Consider the following 18,674-nt stretch of genomic DNA (forward strand, 5'->3'; position numbering starts at 1 on the left):
CATTGTCAAGGTGAATTAACTGGTATTTAGACTTGCAAATCTAATTGTGAAGTTAATTTTTAAATGTAATTATCATAAGCTCTTGCTGTTTTCTCTCTTTTCTGAATAGGAAATAACACATGAGAAATTAATTTTATAGCTGTGTCTTTTATTATAGAACAAGTTCTTCTGGATCAAAATTCTCAAACTCCACCTCCAAGCCCTTTCTCAGTACAAGCTTTTAATAAAGGGGCAAGTTGCAGTGCACAGGGATTTGATTATGGACTTGGAAATAATAAAGGTAGGTTTTTAAAAGCAAGTCTTTTACTTACCTAACTTTAATATTTTTATTATCTTTTATTCATTTTTGTTCTTATTTACCCACAAAATTTTATTTAAGTTAAAATGTTTTCCTAGGAAACTGGTACTCAGAATGTTTTAGTATATGTTTACAAGCATTCTTGCTTATTTTTTCCAATTTTAAAGCCACTCACTTTAAATTCACATCGTGAAGGTTCTTTGTAACCATATCTAGTAAAAGAACTATTTTTTTCATAACCCACATGTTATTGAGAATAATGTTAACGAACAACAAAGGACTTTCCAAAACAACCATTTAAAATCAGATTACTATCAATTTTACTTTCACATAATACTATACAATTCAATTTTAATAAAAATGTTTGATTTTTAATATCTAGCCAAGCTGCTCTAGTTGTCTTAGAATTATATGAAATATGTTTGGGTTTAATACGTATAATTACATCAGAAAGTTAAAAAAAGTAAAATAAAATCCCTATACCATATGAATATAAAATGTACAGAGCTGTTTTGGCTGCATTAATAGAAAAGACCAACATAATGAACTGTCTAAAAAGTAGTTATTTTGAAATAATTTATACCTGGTTGCATTTGTATGTACATTCACACATATCTGTGTTCTTCCTGTGTGCTGATCCTGATTCCTTCAAAATCAGCCATACTATTAGCAGGTAACTAGAATTGAATGACAGGTAGGAGGGATAAGATAGCCTAGTGGAAATAATTCTCAGGATTTGATTTCAAAGAATAAATAGTGTCATTATACAAGTGAAATAATGAAATATTCAGCAAAATGCAGAATTACATCAGTGTGTAGGAAATACTTAATTTAAAATAAAACTACTTTCTATTGGATATCTTTAGTACTTCTCACAAAGTGTTTTTAGAAAAGAAGCCTAGCCTCAAGATTTCTTTTGGCTTTTCCTGCCCTATTGTATTGGTCTATTCTGCAGACTTAGATACTGTTTGCTTGCTCATTTCTGGTAGCTCATATTTCATTAACTTAAGCTATAGGCTAGATCTTCACTGTTATGAAGCGTATATGCTTGGTAGTGTTTTCTTCACATTTCTTTCTTTCTGCATTGACAACCTTTAAATTAAAAGCTGTGTCTACTTACCCATAATGTACTTCTGTACTAATCTCTTTTAAAGTCATGTTTAATTCAAACTGTGTGCTTCAGTCTCTGTACTTAATGTCTAAATGGTACTGATGGCCATCACTATAAATCAATCTTAAAATATAATTTACTAAAACATCATAGAAATACAAATCAACTTTCAAGGGACACAACATTGCTGAGAACATTTGTTATTAAATACCAATAATAACGTATTACTTTTAAAAGTGTGATTGTGCCAATATTATTTTAAAATACTGTGTACCTGTTGCTAGACTTTTAAAATACTTAGATGGAGTGAAGAAATACTATGAAACTTATATCTGATTAAATGCATCTAACTTTTATTATCTTAAACAATACTTCCCACTTTTAACTCTTTATACTGTCCACAATCAAGAAATCATTTTTGGGAGGGGGCCTAGAGGTTGAGTCTCAGTGCTATCACCTCTACAGCTTGAGTTTGATCTCCAGCCAGGGAGCAGACCCACATCTGGCACAGCACACCTCTCCTTTCTTGCCCTCTGCTCTCCTTAGCAGTGTATTACAGTGGGTCTGCCTGTTCTGCTTTCCAGTCTGTCTGGTAAATCCCTTTATGTCCTGCACTTCTGGCCAGCACCCCAGTTCTTCTACAATTAATAAATAAAGATAATAATTTTAAAAAATCATTTTTTTGCAAAAAGCCTTTTTCCTTAAAACAATTTTATAAAATTGTCAATCACTTAAAATCCTTTCTATAATCTACAACATTAATTTTTTAAGTAGAGATGTGTCGTTTGCCTACACAATTCTTTCCAGAAAATATCTATTCCTTATTGGTGCTTCATTTGAAATTTTCTATTATAAAACCTGGTTATATTTAAGGAATAAAGCTGGAAGAGTACTATTTTCCATTTTTGTATTAAACTTGTATAGATATATTTGGTCTCCTTTTCTCTTTGAACATCATTTAAGCTATTTAATATATACATTCTTAAAAATAAAAGCTACTCTCCATCTAATAATAGTTTCATTAAAAGTTTTTATTAAAGTTCTTTGTATTTAAAGTAAAAATGCTGGAATTCATATTTGAGATACTTTCCAATTAGATCGCTCACGTTCTTTTTTATCTTGTAAGACTTACAGATTTTTATATAACCTAGTCGTACAAGAGTATGCTTTAAGAAAGTATTTTTTTAGCAGTAACTTTAAAAGGAAAATAGCACTTTATACCTGTAATATAAATATGTTACTAAGTTAAAACATATACTTTCTCTTCCTTAAATTCTAAATTTTGAAAAAAGCCTGTTCATATTATGAAGTATTCTGATTATGAGGCAGAGTGATTTAGTCATTTTAGATGAAATCATTTTCTTAAATCATCATTTATACTTGCATGGTATTGAATCAATTTATAGATTCTTCATAGACTCTGTATCCTCCCATGCTCCTGCTAGATGCTGTATGTGAATTTAAATGGATTTGATTTTGTAGGTGGGCTATTATGTAAGATTGGTTGGGTACTTCCTTATTAAAGCAACATGTAAAACTTGGTCCCTAGTTTGAGATTAATGATCACCAACTTCCATGAATATTTGAATTAGCCTAGTTTTACTTAGTGTTTAACTTTATCTGAATGTCATAAAGCACCATTTACTTTGCCGATTTGGATGTTAATAAATAACGAGTTGTAGTTTTAACTGTTTTGCCCACTGCAGGTGACCAACTGAGTGCCATATTGAATTCCATTCAGTCACGGCCCAATCTCCCAGCTCCTTCCATCTTTGATCAAGCTGCAAAACCTCCCTCTTCCCTAGTCCACAGCCCATTTGTGTTCGGACAGCCCCTTTCCTTCCAGCAGCCTCAGCTTCAGAGTAAGTCTGTCAGCCTTACCTGCCTCATCAAGCCATTTCTGAAGCTTTGTTCTGAGTTGTTTATCAATTATTAATTATTTATCAACTCACCTGACTGGTTTTATTTAATGAGGATGTTATCCCTTCCCACATTTTTGAAGCATTTAAACTATTCTGAGCTATGACAACCTGCAGCTAAGATATTTGTTTTTTTTCCTATTTTTTTTAAGTGTAGTTACTCAAATATGACTTTTATACTTTCTATTCTGATTCCAGTATAAGCAAATACATACTATAACCATGTTAAGAAAAATATTTGATTAAAATTTTATAACATCTTGACTATGCTAAGCATCAGGTATAGGGATAACTCATTGTTTTGCTTTGGATTTTTGTTAGTTAATGCCCCAAGAGAGTAAAGCTTTTCACTTTATAAGTCGTGGGCAAGAGATTACAATGGGCAGGTTGGTTGGTTTCTTTAAAGTAAGTGTGGTATTCATGGAAAGTATAGCAACTTACGTTTCCATTTTTTCTTAAATTGTTGTTTCTTTACTTTTTTGTTGTTACTATTCTTATTCTTAATATACTGAAACTCATCGCTTGATTCCAGTTCTGCCTTCTAGGATCACTCTAGCCTTGTATCCATCATAGTAACTTATATTGATATAAAAAATAGACCAAAACAAATTACACTTAACAGACTGTTCTTTTTTTCTTAATAACTTCCTGAAGTTTCCATATAAACTTCTTCAAAGTTCCTTCCTGTATGATAGCAATATGGTCTTTTTGACATTCACTTTACATGCTGCTATATGATATATAAACACATCCACTGAATGATATAATTTATGAAAGTCTTAGCTCATAAACCCATTGTTTGAAATCAAATGAGTGATCTCTTTGCTTTAATAAAATACAATCATATTTAGGTCTAAGTTATTTTTAATACAAAAATGTTTGGATGACTATTAATAGAATTACTTGAGAGAGCCATCTCATTTAGTTTTTATTAGGCACAGGATAGTTATAGTTAGGAAATAGTGTTATTCATTATGATATCTATGTGAGGTAAATATACAAATTATGAACCCTTAAAGGTTTGTATTATGCATTAGGCAAGTTTAATTAATGAAATTAGTTTGGAAATATAAGCAGTATCAATTTTTAGCTAATATCATAGAGATGATATGATATTCACTAGAATATTCTTAAAATAAGAATTCCATGGATATAAAAATAGGTTTTCCTTCCTTGATAAGCATTAGAGAAGGGTGAAATGAAAGTGCAGGCTTAATTTACTTACTCATTACATGGAGCAACTGATGTACCTCAGTTACAGGAAAGTTCAAAGGTAAAAACAAGGGGGAAAATAATAACCAATTAGGCAGAAAATTCAGATTGGAAATTACCGTGATAATTTCATGGTAGACAAGAAGACTAAGAAATAAGGACCTTTTTGTTCTACCTAAAATGTAATTGTGAATAATATATTTAAAAACAAAGTATATAGATCATAATAAAACCAATTTGTCTCTTTCAAAAGATAACAGGCTTCTAATTGATACTGTGTCACTATAATTGTATGTATATCATAAGTGTTGTCAGTACCACCACTTCCTTTACCACCACCTTGGAGCAAATTTGAAATCGTGACCTAAAAATATCTGAATCATTTAGTTACGTGGGCTCCAACATTGAGAAATCACTTCGATCTTTTTACAAACCTCTTATTCTTAGCAGAGTATCACTGGAGTTTCACTTCCACATTCCAGAAACCAGAAGTCTGTCTTTAGCATAAGTGAAAATGGTATAGAATCTAAAAGTCATTTTTAGGGTTTGGAAATAAATTAGAATTGTATTAACCATATAATATTGGCAAAATTAAATGTGGCAGAGTACACATTGTTAAGGCTGCTGAACAAGATATTCATTCCTGAACTTAACAGCCATCCAGCGCAGCAGCATTTCACCTACTGTAGATGACTTACTCATAATGGATTTCCTTTCCATTTGAATGAGAGTAAAATGAGAATCATTTTTGTCTTACACTCTTGTGATTTTTGTTTATCCTGGTAGTCACCACTGTGTACTAAACACTACACTTAAGTACTTTTTTACATCTTCATTTGAGATAGTGTCTTCATTTTTATAGATAAGGAAACTGAGGTTAGAGAAGATAAATGATTTCCCATAGAAACCTACATAGTAAAATGATAGAGCCAGAAAGTAAAACCAGTTCTGTTGACTACAAAGGCCATGTTTTAAAATATTAAAATATTCAGCTTTGCCACTGATGAATAATGCAAAATTTGTTCCTAAATGTATGTTTCTTAAACTTCTGTTTATATTTAGTTCCAACAACAAGGGTATTATTAGCTTTGTTTGGATTAGTTATTTTCCCCTTTATAGTTTATAGCAAGAGAAAAAGAGGAGTGTGTATATAGACCTTTCCTTTAATGTTCTGTAGTTTTTATTTCAAAACATGTAGTTTTTATTTTATTTTTTTAATGTTTTAGATTTTTTTTTAAAGATTTATTTATTTATTTATTTTATTATTCAAGCACTGGGTATAGTCAGAAGCGTAGGAGGGTGAGAGAATTCACCAAAGCCAGGGCGGGGAGCAGAGCAGGCAGAAGGACCGAAGTACACTGCTGAGGGGAGCAGCGGGCGGCAGGAGAGGTCTGCGCGCCATGTGGGACCCTCCTCCAGTGGCCGGGGAGCAGGTGGGACTTGAACCAGCTCTGCAGAGGCTGCGGGCAGCTTCGCAGCCCAGCGCTCAACCGCTGCGCCACCGGGGAGGCCCTAGAATTTTTTTTAAAAGATTTATTTATTTATTTATACAAGCACTGGGTACAGTCAGAAGTGTGGGAGGGTGAGAGAATTCACCAGAGCCAGACCAGGGAGCAGAGCAGGCAGAAGGACCGAAGTACACTGCTGAGGGGAGCAGCAGGCGGCAGGAGAGGTCTGCGCGCCATGTGGGACCCTCCTCTGGTGGCCGGGGAGCAGCCGGGGATCGAACCTGCGCTGCAGAAGCTGCTGGCAGCTTCGCAACCCAGCACTCAACCGCTGCGCCACCGGGGAGGCCCAAAACATGTAGTTTTTAGAACTAGTAAGTGCTTTAGCAATAATGTTCCAGTGGACTGAGATGGAGACTGGTACCTGTGCCTGCTTTCAAGAATATTACATTCGGGCCTCCCCGGTGGCGCAGTGGTTGAGCACTGGGTTGCGAAGCTGCCTTCAGCCTCTGCAGCGCCGGTTAGATCCCCGGCTGCTCCCCGGCCACTAGAGGAGGGTCCCACTTGGCGCGCAGACCTCTCCTGCCATGCCCACTGCTCCCCTCAGCAGTGTGCTTCGGTCCTTCTGCCTGCTCTGCTCCCCGCTCTGGCTCTGGTGAATTCTCTCACCCTCCTGAGCTTCTGACTGTACCCAGTGCTTGTATAAATAAATAAAATAAAATCTTCAAATCCTTTAAAAAATAAAATAAAATAAAATAAATTTCTAAAAAAAAAATAAGTAAAATCATGACATCTTGATGGTTATCTTAAAAAAAAAGAATATTACATTCATTATTTCATAAAATAACGTATTTCGCATTATTAAAGATTGCATTGTTGACAGACAAGTTAAAATTAAACCATTAAGTAATTTATAGATATATTTTCACTAAAAATGAATGATCAAAATGTTCTCATGATTTTATAATTAAATTTCAAAAGCCAGTTTTAAGTATTTCAACTGTGTTTCCTAATAGGCCTGCCATATCTACCACTTTGTTATTCCCTAAAACGTCTGCTCTTTAGTATACCTTATTAATTGGGCTTAGAAAAATTAAATGTTTATCCTTTTTATATTTTCTCTTAGGACTTAATTGTGGTATTACTGATGTACAAGAAAATGCTTACTTTATGTATGCATTTTGGTGAGTTTGGGTATATGCATACACCTGTGTTATCATCACCCCATCATTTTAACTCAGACTTCTCATCCTTGTCATTTGAGATTCTCTTCCTTCTCCCCCACCTTTCAATTTTTTAAGACATATGATGTCATGTGATGGTATGATTAATTTCTGTAGTTCAAAAGACTTAGGGAGCAATCCAGCTTTCGTTAACAGATAAAGAAATTCTCTGTGGCTTGCCCAATGTCTTGGCAAATCTAGGGCTTTAATGAAAGAGACTCTCAACTTACTCCAGTGACTGATTTCTCTGATGTAAAGTTGCCACTTTTTCCCTTGCAACTTTTAAGCAATTTGTGGAAAAACAGATTTATTATTTTTCAGAGCATCCATAACCCTCTTATGTATCAAGTTACTGTTTAATAATACTGTTTCTCTTTTCTTGAAAATATTTGACGTTTTTCTTTCTGAGGCTTAAAATACACTCATCAAATTTTGCTCAGATGTTCCTTTGTCAGCCACAGCAAGCTCTGAAATGATACTCTTTTCCCAAATATTATACCCATTAACCAAATTTACTTGGGATTCACTGCATATTCATTAGTAGGCTATGGTATGTTTTATGCAAGTGTAGTTATGTCTGAAAATCATTTATAGACACATTGTATTTTGGTGGGTATCCTCCTTACATATTTTCATCCATGGTTCTTTGTACATTTTAGTGAAAAGCTTGTTTCTGTTTATCTTTAAGTGGAGATTTTGTTCTAGCTTTTATTCTTTTTTTTAATTCTTTATGTATACTAGCATGTATGTAAGTAAATATTAGTTCCTGTTCTGTCGTAAACTCCTTAGCAGTCACATAATTTCACTTTTCTCCTGACACTTACTAGGATTCTGGATATATTGATAATGCAGTGATAGTTCTTCTAAAGCTGCCAGTCTAAATAGCTGTCATAGCTAAAACTAGGTAATTATTACCACTGTCACCTTCTTTTAAATCATCTGAAATAACAGAAGTGGCAATAATTTTCTTTGAATTGTTTGGTTACTCACATCTCTTGGCCATGTAGAAGGTTTCATTTATATATATAGTCTCCTCAAAAACCAATAAACTAGTTTTTTAAAGTAATTAGTTTCCAGAATATCTGAATTATACTGTCAGTATGATTGTACCCTGTCAAAATATCTGAAGTTCTATTTACAGACTATAAGTCTGTAATCCCAGTCAACTACTGGGATTTAAATTGAGTGAAGAAAATCAGGAACACTGTTCATATCATTTGTAAACATGATGAAATCTTACCGTCTATGAAGGATCTATAGAATTAGATTTCTTTCTTACATCTCAAAAAATACATACAAACACAAAAGTGTAGGCATGTATAAGCACAAGCAGAATACAGTGAAATTTGAACTTTGTCAAAGATTTATTTACAAAACTTCCTCAAGTTCTTTCAAGTTTCTATGTTAGAATTGCATCTAGTAGTTTTACTGATACGATAAATATTTTAACTGTCATTTGTACTGCCTCTTCAAGACTGAGAACTAAAAAAACAAGAAACCAAAAAAAAAAAAAACTTGAAGAATATTTCCTCCAATTATTATGTGTAACATTCCGGTGGAATATTCTGTTAAAAAATACCCATCAATAATACTTATTCTGTTACACACTAGTATTATTTTAATTAAAAAATTGTCATTAAGGGAAAAAAATAGCACATACATAAAATAATACAATATATACATGAAATTCAGGGAAAAGATAAATAACAATAAACATTTGAAAAGATTATAAAAATACTATTTCACCTTGTTGGAGTATCAGACAATCATTTATGCAATGTGATTACACATCTGACTTATTGAATATAATGCATTTTCATTATAGTGGCCTTCCTAATTCTGTGACTGCAGTTTTCATTACCACCTACCAATAATTTGAAAATAATTATGGCTTGAAAATTATGCATATTAGGAAGTCCACAAATTTAATGCTAAGACATTTCTTATTGAAAATAACTGTTGTGAGTTTTATTTTGTAATATCATTGTGATATTTTTGAAGTTTAATATTTATGACATTTACATCAGAACTCATAAGTGATCAACCTTGCTATTTTTGATCTTTGGTTGATTGCTGAGTTTTAATTGTGAAATTTAACATTTCTAATCATTGTTGACTTATCAGTGGGGAAAAGTAAAATAAAATGTAAAAAAAATAACTGAGGTTACCCCTCTTTGGCATCTCATTCTGTAGACAACTATCAGGGGTTACTTTTTCAGCTTGTCTTTATCTGACTATTAATTGAGTTACTTTATATTCCATATATTAGTGACACTATCTGGTATTTATCTTTGTCCTTCTGGCTTATTTCACTTAGCATTATCCTGTCAAGCTCCACCTATGTTGCTGCAAATTGCTTTCAAAAAATGTTTCTTCGTATTCACTCGAATCTTACCTAGGAATCCAGTCTCTATAGATTTTGCAACATAGTGAAAAGACTTCAAGACTATTTTGACTTCACCTTTTACAGGAGTTTGCCCTTAAACCTTTTATAGAACACTGCATTTTACAGTGTCCCTGTAGTTTTCACATTTATGTTTATAGGTGCCTTCCAATTGAGATACTATTCTGAGTTCTTGCTCTTGTATCCTGGTGCTAAACCTACTGTTCACAGATTTTAGCCACCAAGTCGCAAGACTATATCCTTAAGCATGACAGTTTGAATACCCTGTGAATTAACTCCCCCAATCAGAACTTGCCACCGTCTTAACTGGTATTTTCAATGATAGTTGCAAACTATGTATTATATAAGATTTAAATAGCATTAAAATTCCTTTTGCAGTGCCTGCCACTTTTTGGATTTTACAAGCTTCTAAAAGAGGGATACTCAAAAACAATGATTAAAAAAAGTTACTTAAAAATATTTTTTTAACTTAGCTGACAGTTTTTGATGGAATGTATGTCATGTCTTTATATCCACTCCTACCATTCTCTCCTGAATTCACTGCAAGGACCCCTTTGCCTCAGAAATTGCTCTGATTTCTAAGTTCTCATTATACTTGACCTATGTAGGAGGCAGGAACGGACAGGGTGCAGGTTTTCTAATCCCATGCAGATGGTTGAAGGAGTTGGAGTCCTCAGTGGTTTTTTGCAGGTCTTTTATTGGGGTTCACAGGCATGGCAGGCAGGGGTGCTGGGGGGCCGGGAGGCTGGCAGGCCTCCCAGCCCCCAGCAAGTCTTCACTCTATCTGGGTTCTCTGGCCTTCTCTCAGCTTCTGCTTCTCTTGCTTCTCTCTCGGCTTCTGGGCTTCTTCACCCCAAGCCATGTTCCCCACCCGTCCCGCAAGGACGGGGTCCTCAGCTCCTCACCCTTACTCAACAACGAGCAGGGCATCACCCACAGGTGATTTTACGAGACTCACTGTCCTTCCTCGGCTTACTTAACAGCCACTCAGGGCTTCTCAATCTTAGCATTAGTACCAGCTTTTGCCTTCTCAGTTGTCTTTTCTCCTCCACCTAGCTGCTGGGCATACACAGGCTGCTTTTGGCCATCAAGGCCCACTGGCCACCCCTAGATTTTCAAAAAAACATAACCTGCCTTCTGGCGGAATTGTCCTCCGCCTTCTGGCGGAATTGTCAGTCCAAGTTCATCAGTCCAAGTTCATCAGTCGAAGTTCATCAGTCGAAGTCCATTGGCCTCTCCCTGCATCAGCACTGGCGAGCTCCGAATCGTGGTCCTCTCCTTCCCGACGATTCTGCTGCCTCAGGGGTTGTTGGCTGGTCCTTTCGGGTGTCGTTGGCTGGTCCTCTCGGGTGTCTCCTCCTCCACACGAGGTCTCGTCCCGTAGCTCCCAGACCTTGTCCACCCTCTGTGCCGCCAGGGCGCCTCCAGTGTCGTCACAGGCAAACATAGTCTGTTACTCCTTAGTCCTTCCAGGTCTTCGGAGGGCTCCATACCCGTCTGCGTGGATCATCTTGCTGACTTACGCCAATTGTAAAGGCAGGAAGACACAGTACAGGTTTTCTGATCCCATGCAGACCGGGTAAAGGAGTCAGAGTCCTCAGTGGTTTTTTGCAGGTCTTTTATTGGGGTTCACCAGGCATGGCAGGCAGGGGTGCTGGGGGGCCGGGAGGCTGGCAGGCCTCTCAGCCCCCAGCAAGTCTTCACTCTATCTGGGTTCTCCGGCCTTCTCTCAGCTTCTGCTTCTTTTCTCTCTCGGCTTCTGCTCGTTCTTGGCTTCTCTTTCGGCTTCTGCTGGTGTCCCTGTGACGCCGCCCTTAAAAGCCCAGTGTCAGCCCAGGTGAATCCCATCTACCTCTGCCCACACCCTATTCCAAGTGCCCACCATCAGGCATGCATTCAGGACCGCAAGGATCCATCATCTATCCTGATGCCGGGAGGGCAGAAAAGCCTGACCTTTTTCCTTACCCTTTATATCCGCTTCTACCATTCTCTCCTGAATTCACTGCAAGGACCCCTTTGCCTCAGGAATTGCTCTGATTTCTAAGTTCTCATTATACTTGACCTATCAGAAGTGGTTGACAGGGTTAAACTCACTTTCTTCCTTGAAATGCCTTTATTTGCCAGCTGGATGTTTCCTACCTATTAAACAATTAATTTCCTGTCTCTTTTCTATATTCTCCTTTACTCTGGTTTCCTAGGAATGTCCCAGCTTTTGGGTCTCTTCTAAGACCTTACACCTTGAGTGTCATGGAATATTACTTAACATCTGTACACATATGACCACCAACTTATATATAAATAAGTATTATTTAAAATAAATAAATAAGTATTATTTGTTCATTGCCTCTCTCTTTTCACTTAGAGAATTAAGCTCCATAAGAACAAGACTTCATTCCTTTATTCATTATATCCTCAGTACCTAAAACTGACATATGATAATACATACTCAGTACCTTACATGGCATTACTTATTGTGTATGGGTAATCTTTAATCTAGGCTATAATAACGAATGTAAATCATTACTTTTTCTGTTTTGAGAGAAGTGTGTGTTGTATGCAGTTTTTTATTTCACTAGCAGTCTTTATTACCTCAATTTATTTTAGTTCAGTTGATTATATTTACTTTGTTTACCATTAGTTAAAATTGTAAATAAAGTGGATTTTTTTCAGATTTAGATAACATTTTTTTTAGCATGCTGCTTTTAGACATTCACACATTAAAGAATTAATTCTTTAACAAAAATAACCTTATTTACTTTTAAGTACTTCATTCTCTGCATGGTAAATCATTAATGTGTCTAACATTTTTCAATGACTTGTAAATTTTCTTTGCTTTGTGTTGTGAAACTTTTTATAAAATAATATGGTATCTAATAACATCTGCAAAAGAAACACTAAACATTGGAATTAGCACTAAGATTGCTCACTGAAAATGGATTCAGAAAAGTACTCAACAATAAAACTCACCTTGGTTCATCCTAAGGCACACATGGAAAAACCATAATCATGTGTCCATACTGAAAACCAGGTCTAGGTTAAACTGTAACATTTTCTTATATCCCACTATTAAAAAATATTTTACTTATAAGCTCTTATTTATAATCAAATGAGAACCAAATTAAGGAAAACTGAATTAAAGAAACATTGGTCTGAAAAAATATTCAAGTTTGACTTACAGAACTATGAACCTTACCTTTGAAGTGAATACATTGGGAGCCATCATTATTAATGCAAACTAATTAGTTTGACTTGTTTTCCATTTTAATTTTAGAGAAATACAAACTTGTTGAAAAATTTAGCAGATACAAACTTTTTTATAACAGTTAATAGTTACATACCATTTGAAATGCTTTGTTTTTGCTTGTGTTCTTGGCTAAATTTTTTTCCATTGAATCTGTGCTGCTTCTTTGCCAATGTTTTCCACTATAGAATCTCCATCTCGCAACCTTGCTTCTCGTGAGCGCATTTACAAAAATTATGGTGTAGCTGGGCCTGCCTCTGCTCTCTCATCTCTGTCTCACAAACTGAAGGGTGGGTATGCGTGCATTCATGGATGGGCCATTCTTAATAAAAATAGGTTTCACTAAAGAAGTTTTTAGTTCACTTCAGTCATTTTCATCCCATTCCATTTTTTAAGAATAGAATTTACCAATAAAATATACCATTTTATTTAGAATGTGCTATTTGGGTAACCTGTAACATATCTCTTCAGTGTTATAGTATTGATTATTATAATTGATATGCATGTTTATTGTATCTGTAGGTTAAATATTACATTTAATTTCAGATCTATGGAGGTCTTTAAAAATGAAATAGAATATATGTAAAGAAATGCCTTATTTGGAAAGTTACTCAAATCATTATTATCAGGACAAGGTGGTGTATAAAGCACACATTGTGTTCTAGAAGGATATATTATCTCATGTGACAGTTTAGTCTTAAATTCATTTTTCTATTATGGAATGTAAAAATCATTTTACTCACTTTTTATGAGAAACACTTTTTTAATTAAATTATTTATCAAGGCACACATATTTGAATATACTTACCTATTCTGTCTAGCATATCTTCCTTACAGTACTTCTTAGTGACTTTTCTTTAATACTTTAAACTTAGACTATGTTTAAACTCTTGACAGTGGATCAAATTTCATATAACTTGAAAATTATGTCTTTTAAAATATAGATGCCTTTTTGATAGATATAGATTTACATATTTTTGTTTTAAAGTAATATTACTTTATAATCCTGTATTTTAAGAAAATTTTATGAAAAAAAATTTTGCAGCAATAGCTAATATATGGCATAAATTTTCAAGTAATTACCACTCTTTCTTAGTAATAAGTAAGAGTTTTACATTTCTCCTTTGTACAGTTGACAATGATACCATATAATATTATACTTTAATGAATACTATTATAAAACCACATCTATGCAAAACATAAAATTGTGTAATGTGATATATATTATATATTGTGGCATATTGTATTATAGTATCATGGTATATTAGTGCATGGTATCATATAACCTAATGATTTTGGTGTGGAAAAATTACGCCGGTCATTATTGAATGAATGCTTAACATTTGACATATTTCCTAATTTGTTTGAATGTACTAAATTTCTATCCTGCCCTATATTATTACTTCTTCAGAATTCCTTCAGGATTAGAAAATGTTTTGTCCATTATCACTTAAACTTAGGATAAATATAAACTAAATTAAGTGATAGATGAGGAAGTATTACATGTGGTCTAAAGATTTTTAGCAGTTTGTATTTGTTGGCATTTTAAACAGCCACAGCATGACAATTTTGAGTAGCATTTTCTGTATCCTCCAATCTTGAAAGCCAAATGAAGAAGATAAACATCATTTATTTAGTACATGGGTTCACCACACTTGACAAACTTAACATTTTTTTAGTATATGAAGTATATTTTGGAAAAGTAAATTTTTCAAAAATACTTAATGATTAATAAATGCATTTCAGGAAGAAATAATTCAGCTTTGTATCTGGAATACAATCTTAACTCTTCCCACTCATATACCTCAGAAAATATTTACCACTACTAAAGGTACAGAAATAAGAAATACAGATGCCTTTGTCTAACCATCTTTGTATAGTATTTTTGCTTGCATATAAGAAGGGGTATTCCTGATAATTGATAGAACCCAATGTCCAGCCACCATCCCACACTCCAAATTAGTGACAAGTTCAGGCTGATGTTGAAGTTTACCAAATGCAGTAAACTTGTCAATAAAATCTAGATATTTTATTGCTTTACCGATCTGTAAACTGTAATAATAAGATGAGATGGGAAGCTGTTTCTTAAACTACTTTCATACAATGTGAAAGTACTTATAATCAAGATTGCAACTCCTTTTTTTCTGTGCTTCACTGAGACATCATATCTAGAGTTTTTTTCAATATTGTGATTTTTTTACCCCTTGCCCCAAATATAGCCCAATTTTATTCTATATAAAAAGAGCAGATAAGATAAATGAAAATTCATGATAGAAAATAATTGCAGGAAGCTGAAAAGCATTATATTCAGTGTAATTACTTTTATTCACCCAAAGAACAGGAATAATTATTCTAAACAACAGCATGTTGCAATTAAAACATATATTTAGTTAACCAGTGTGTCTAGATATACTATTTGCCTTTCTTCAATATTTGACTACAGAACTACTCAGTTGTAAACCTCTAACCCTTACGCAACAAAGGCTATTTCCCCCTCTGCCTGTTGTTTGGGAGCTGGAATTAGAAAAGTAGATTTTCAGAGAATCTGAAGGTTTGGGAATAGCAAAAGAGAAAAAAAAGAATTCATTTACTCATTTCAACAAATATTCATTAAGCATGACAATATTCCCGGACCCATTCTTTACATTATAGCAGTGAAGAACAGCAGACAAAAATATAAGACCTGTGAGTGTTCCATTAGGAGAGCAGATGCTGTCTTGATGCTGTCTAAACGAGAGCATGACAGCAAACGGGTATGCACGCACATGTGTACTGACTGCAAGCAAGCAAAAGAAACATTCCCCTGCATTATTCATATTTGTTTACATCTACATCCCTTTAAAAAAAAAAAAAAAGGAGGGGGGAATAACAACATTGTAACCAGTTAACTTCATTTAATTTACTAGCAAGATCTACAGATTTCATATTAAGTCTCATAGCTTTCCTGCTAGCAACTATTACTTTTATCAAGAATAAAAATTTCTATTTTATGAAGAAAAGGTAATGTTGAAGGTTGTATTCTTATTGGAAACAATCCAAGAAGACTGGTCTTAAAGGAAAGCTTGAAGTAGGAAGGGAAGTCTGAATGAGGGCTAGGGTGCCCATGGCGAATGGAACCTTTGTAGAAATATCTACTAATTTATCTAGAAAGAGGGAGGTTATTTTTTCCCCTTTTTTGCAGTCTCCTGAGTCCTTGTCTCAAGGTTCCACAATTCGAACCTGCACTCCTATTTCTGATGATCCTACCATTTGTCTTTGTTCTAAGAGAACCAAACCGAGTTCTAATCAGCTAACTTAATGAATTAAATAAACTCTTGGAATACAACCCATTTATTAATAATAGGCTGTCTGAATTACACATCACTAAATCATAACTTTAGGACATTCATATGTTAATTATAAGTTTCTCTGATCCAATTAGTGAAATGGAGTGTGTCCTAAGCAGCTCTTTATTAGCCTAACTGTAATTATTTGTATTTTGAAAATGATAAGATCTAAATATAAATTCAGTATTTTCTAATTCAGTAGGACCTGCATCACTTACCCTAACAAGGATTTGAGGTATCACTGTATTGGAAATTAGGTTGACTATTTCATACATAAAAATACATGTTTTAATAATTGCTTATTTCAAAATAAAGAATTACATTTTTTCTTTCTAGTCCTTCACTGAATTTCAGTTCTAATTATTGTTCTGGGATAAAGGTTTAGATATAGCTGATAATTCATATTGGTGAATAGGTACTATTTGTTCAATCTGTTTTATATCCATGAAAATAGTTTTTTATGGAAATGATTATATAATGATATAATTAAACTTTAGTGAGAAAAGTTTTTGCCTTTTCCTTTGTTCTTCAAATACTTATTTTTGTCTATGACAAGAAATATGAAAATATTTAGCTATGTTTTTTATTGCAGTATTTATTGGCTAAATTATCAGTAAGTTATAATTTTATTAACAAATTTCGCTATGAAATGGACCATGCAGGTGACCGAGGAACTATCTCAACATCTTCTAGACCAGTCTCTACATCAGGAAAATCAGAACTGTCCTCCAAACACAGCAGGTCACTTAAAGCTGATGGACGTATGAGCCGGACTACTGCTGATCAAAAGAAGCCAAGGGGAACAGAAGGTTTATCAGCAAGTGAATCTCTCATATTGAAATCTGATGCTGCAAAGTTGAGGTCTGATTCTCATAGCAGGTCATTATCTCCCAACCATAACACCTTGCAGACACTAAAATCTGATGGGAGAATGTCTTCTAGCTTCAGAGCTGAATCCCCAGGACCAGGTTCTCGGTCATCATCTCCTAAGCCAAAGACTCTCCCAACCAATAGGTCTAGCCCTTCTGGTGCTAGTTCGCCACGCTCCTCTTCCCCGCATGAGAAAAATCTACCTCAAAAGAGCACTGCTCCTGTTAAGACAAAACTTGATCCTCCTCGGGAACGTTCCAAATCAGACTCTTACACGCTTGATCCAGATACCCTCCGTAAGAAGAAAATGCCCCTCACTGAACCAATAAGGGGACGATCAACATCACCAAAAGCAAAATCAGTACCAAAGGATTCTAAAGATTCCCCTGGATCTGAAAATAGAGCTCCCTCTCCCCATGTTGTACAAGAAAACCTTCACAGTGAAGTGGTTGAAGTCTGCACTTCAAGTACTTTAAAAACAAATAGTCTAACAGATAGCACCTGTGATGAAAACAGTGAATTTAAAAGTATAGATGAAGGCTCAAATAAAGTTCATTTTAGCATAGGAAAAGCACCACTGAAAGATGAACAGGAAATGAGAGCATCCCCCAAAATAAGTCGAAAGTGTGCTAATAGGCACACCAGGCCCAAAAAGGAAAAATCTAGCTTTCTTTTCAAAGGAGATGGATCCAAACCACTAGAGCCAGCCAAGCAAGCCATGTCTCCTTCTGTGGCTGAGTGTGCCAGAGCAGTCTTTGCCTCTTTTCTGTGGCATGAAGGCATAGTACACGATGCAATGGCTTGTTCTTCTTTCCTGAAATTTAATCCTGAACTTTCCAAAGAACATGCTCCTATAAGAAGTAGTTTAAATAGCCAACAACCTACAGAAGAAAAGGAAACCAAATTAAAAAATAGACATTCACTGGAAATATCATCTGCACTGAATATGTTTAATATTGCTCCTCATGGACCAGATATATCTAAAATGGGTAGTATCAACAAAAATAAGGTGTTGTCTATGCTTAAGGAACCACCTCTGCATGAAAAATGTGAAGATGGGAAAACTGAAGCCACTTTTGAAATGTCCATGCATCACCCAATGAAGTCGAAATCTCCTCTTCCCTTAACTTTACAACATTTAGTGGCTTTTTGGGAAGACATATCTTTGGCTACTATCAAAGCAGCTTCCCAGAATATGATTTTTCCAAGTCCTGGTTCTTGTGCAGTTCTTAAAAAGAAAGAATGTGAAAAAGAGAATAAAAAGGCCAAGAAAGAAAAAAAGAAAAAAGAAAAGACGGAAGTTCGACCCAGGGGAAATTTGTTTGGTGAGATGGCCCAGCTGGCAGTGGGAGGACCAGAGAAAGATACTATCTGTGAGCTGTGTGGAGAATCACATCCATACCCAGTGACATATCACATGAGACAGGCTCACCCAGGTAAGTGCGATTATTAAATATAAATACTTTAAAATAAAAAGGAGGTAACTTTGAGTTGATTTGTTCTATGAATTATGTTTAAGTATAGGGAAACCTGCCCAGATTTATATTTGATGATATCATTTTAAAATGTACTGTCAATATAAGTGTTGTGAAAAATGGCTAAGAAAAATTCTAGTTGTATGGTGG

At 34.6% G+C, this 18,674-nt stretch overlaps 1 protein-coding gene across 11 annotated transcripts in view; it reads left to right on the plus strand.

The window, feature by feature from the left end:
- MYCBP2 (MYC binding protein 2) overlaps positions 1–18,674 on the plus strand; it is a 205,525-nt gene that overhangs the window by 149,822 nt on the left and 37,029 nt on the right. For 4 of the 11 annotated variants that reach the window (XM_054701446.1, XM_054701447.1, XM_054701449.1 and 1 more), the window contains 4 exons: positions 158–280; positions 3,092–3,271; positions 13,042–13,143; positions 16,842–18,485. In XM_054701446.1, coding sequence (XP_054557421.1) covers positions 158–280; positions 3,092–3,271; positions 13,042–13,143; positions 16,842–18,485 — 2,049 coding nt within the window. The remainder of the gene's footprint in view (positions 1–157; positions 281–3,091; positions 3,272–13,041; positions 13,144–16,841; positions 18,486–18,674) is intronic. The other 7 variants (XM_037528893.2, XM_037528894.2, XM_037528896.2 and 4 more) reach the window with 5 other exon arrangements.

Source organism: Talpa occidentalis, unplaced genomic scaffold, assembly GCF_014898055.3.
Source record: "Talpa occidentalis isolate TD23 unplaced genomic scaffold, MPIMG_talOcc4v2.1 talOcc4.5, whole genome shotgun sequence".
Taxonomy (NCBI): domain Eukaryota; kingdom Metazoa; phylum Chordata; class Mammalia; order Eulipotyphla; family Talpidae; genus Talpa; species Talpa occidentalis.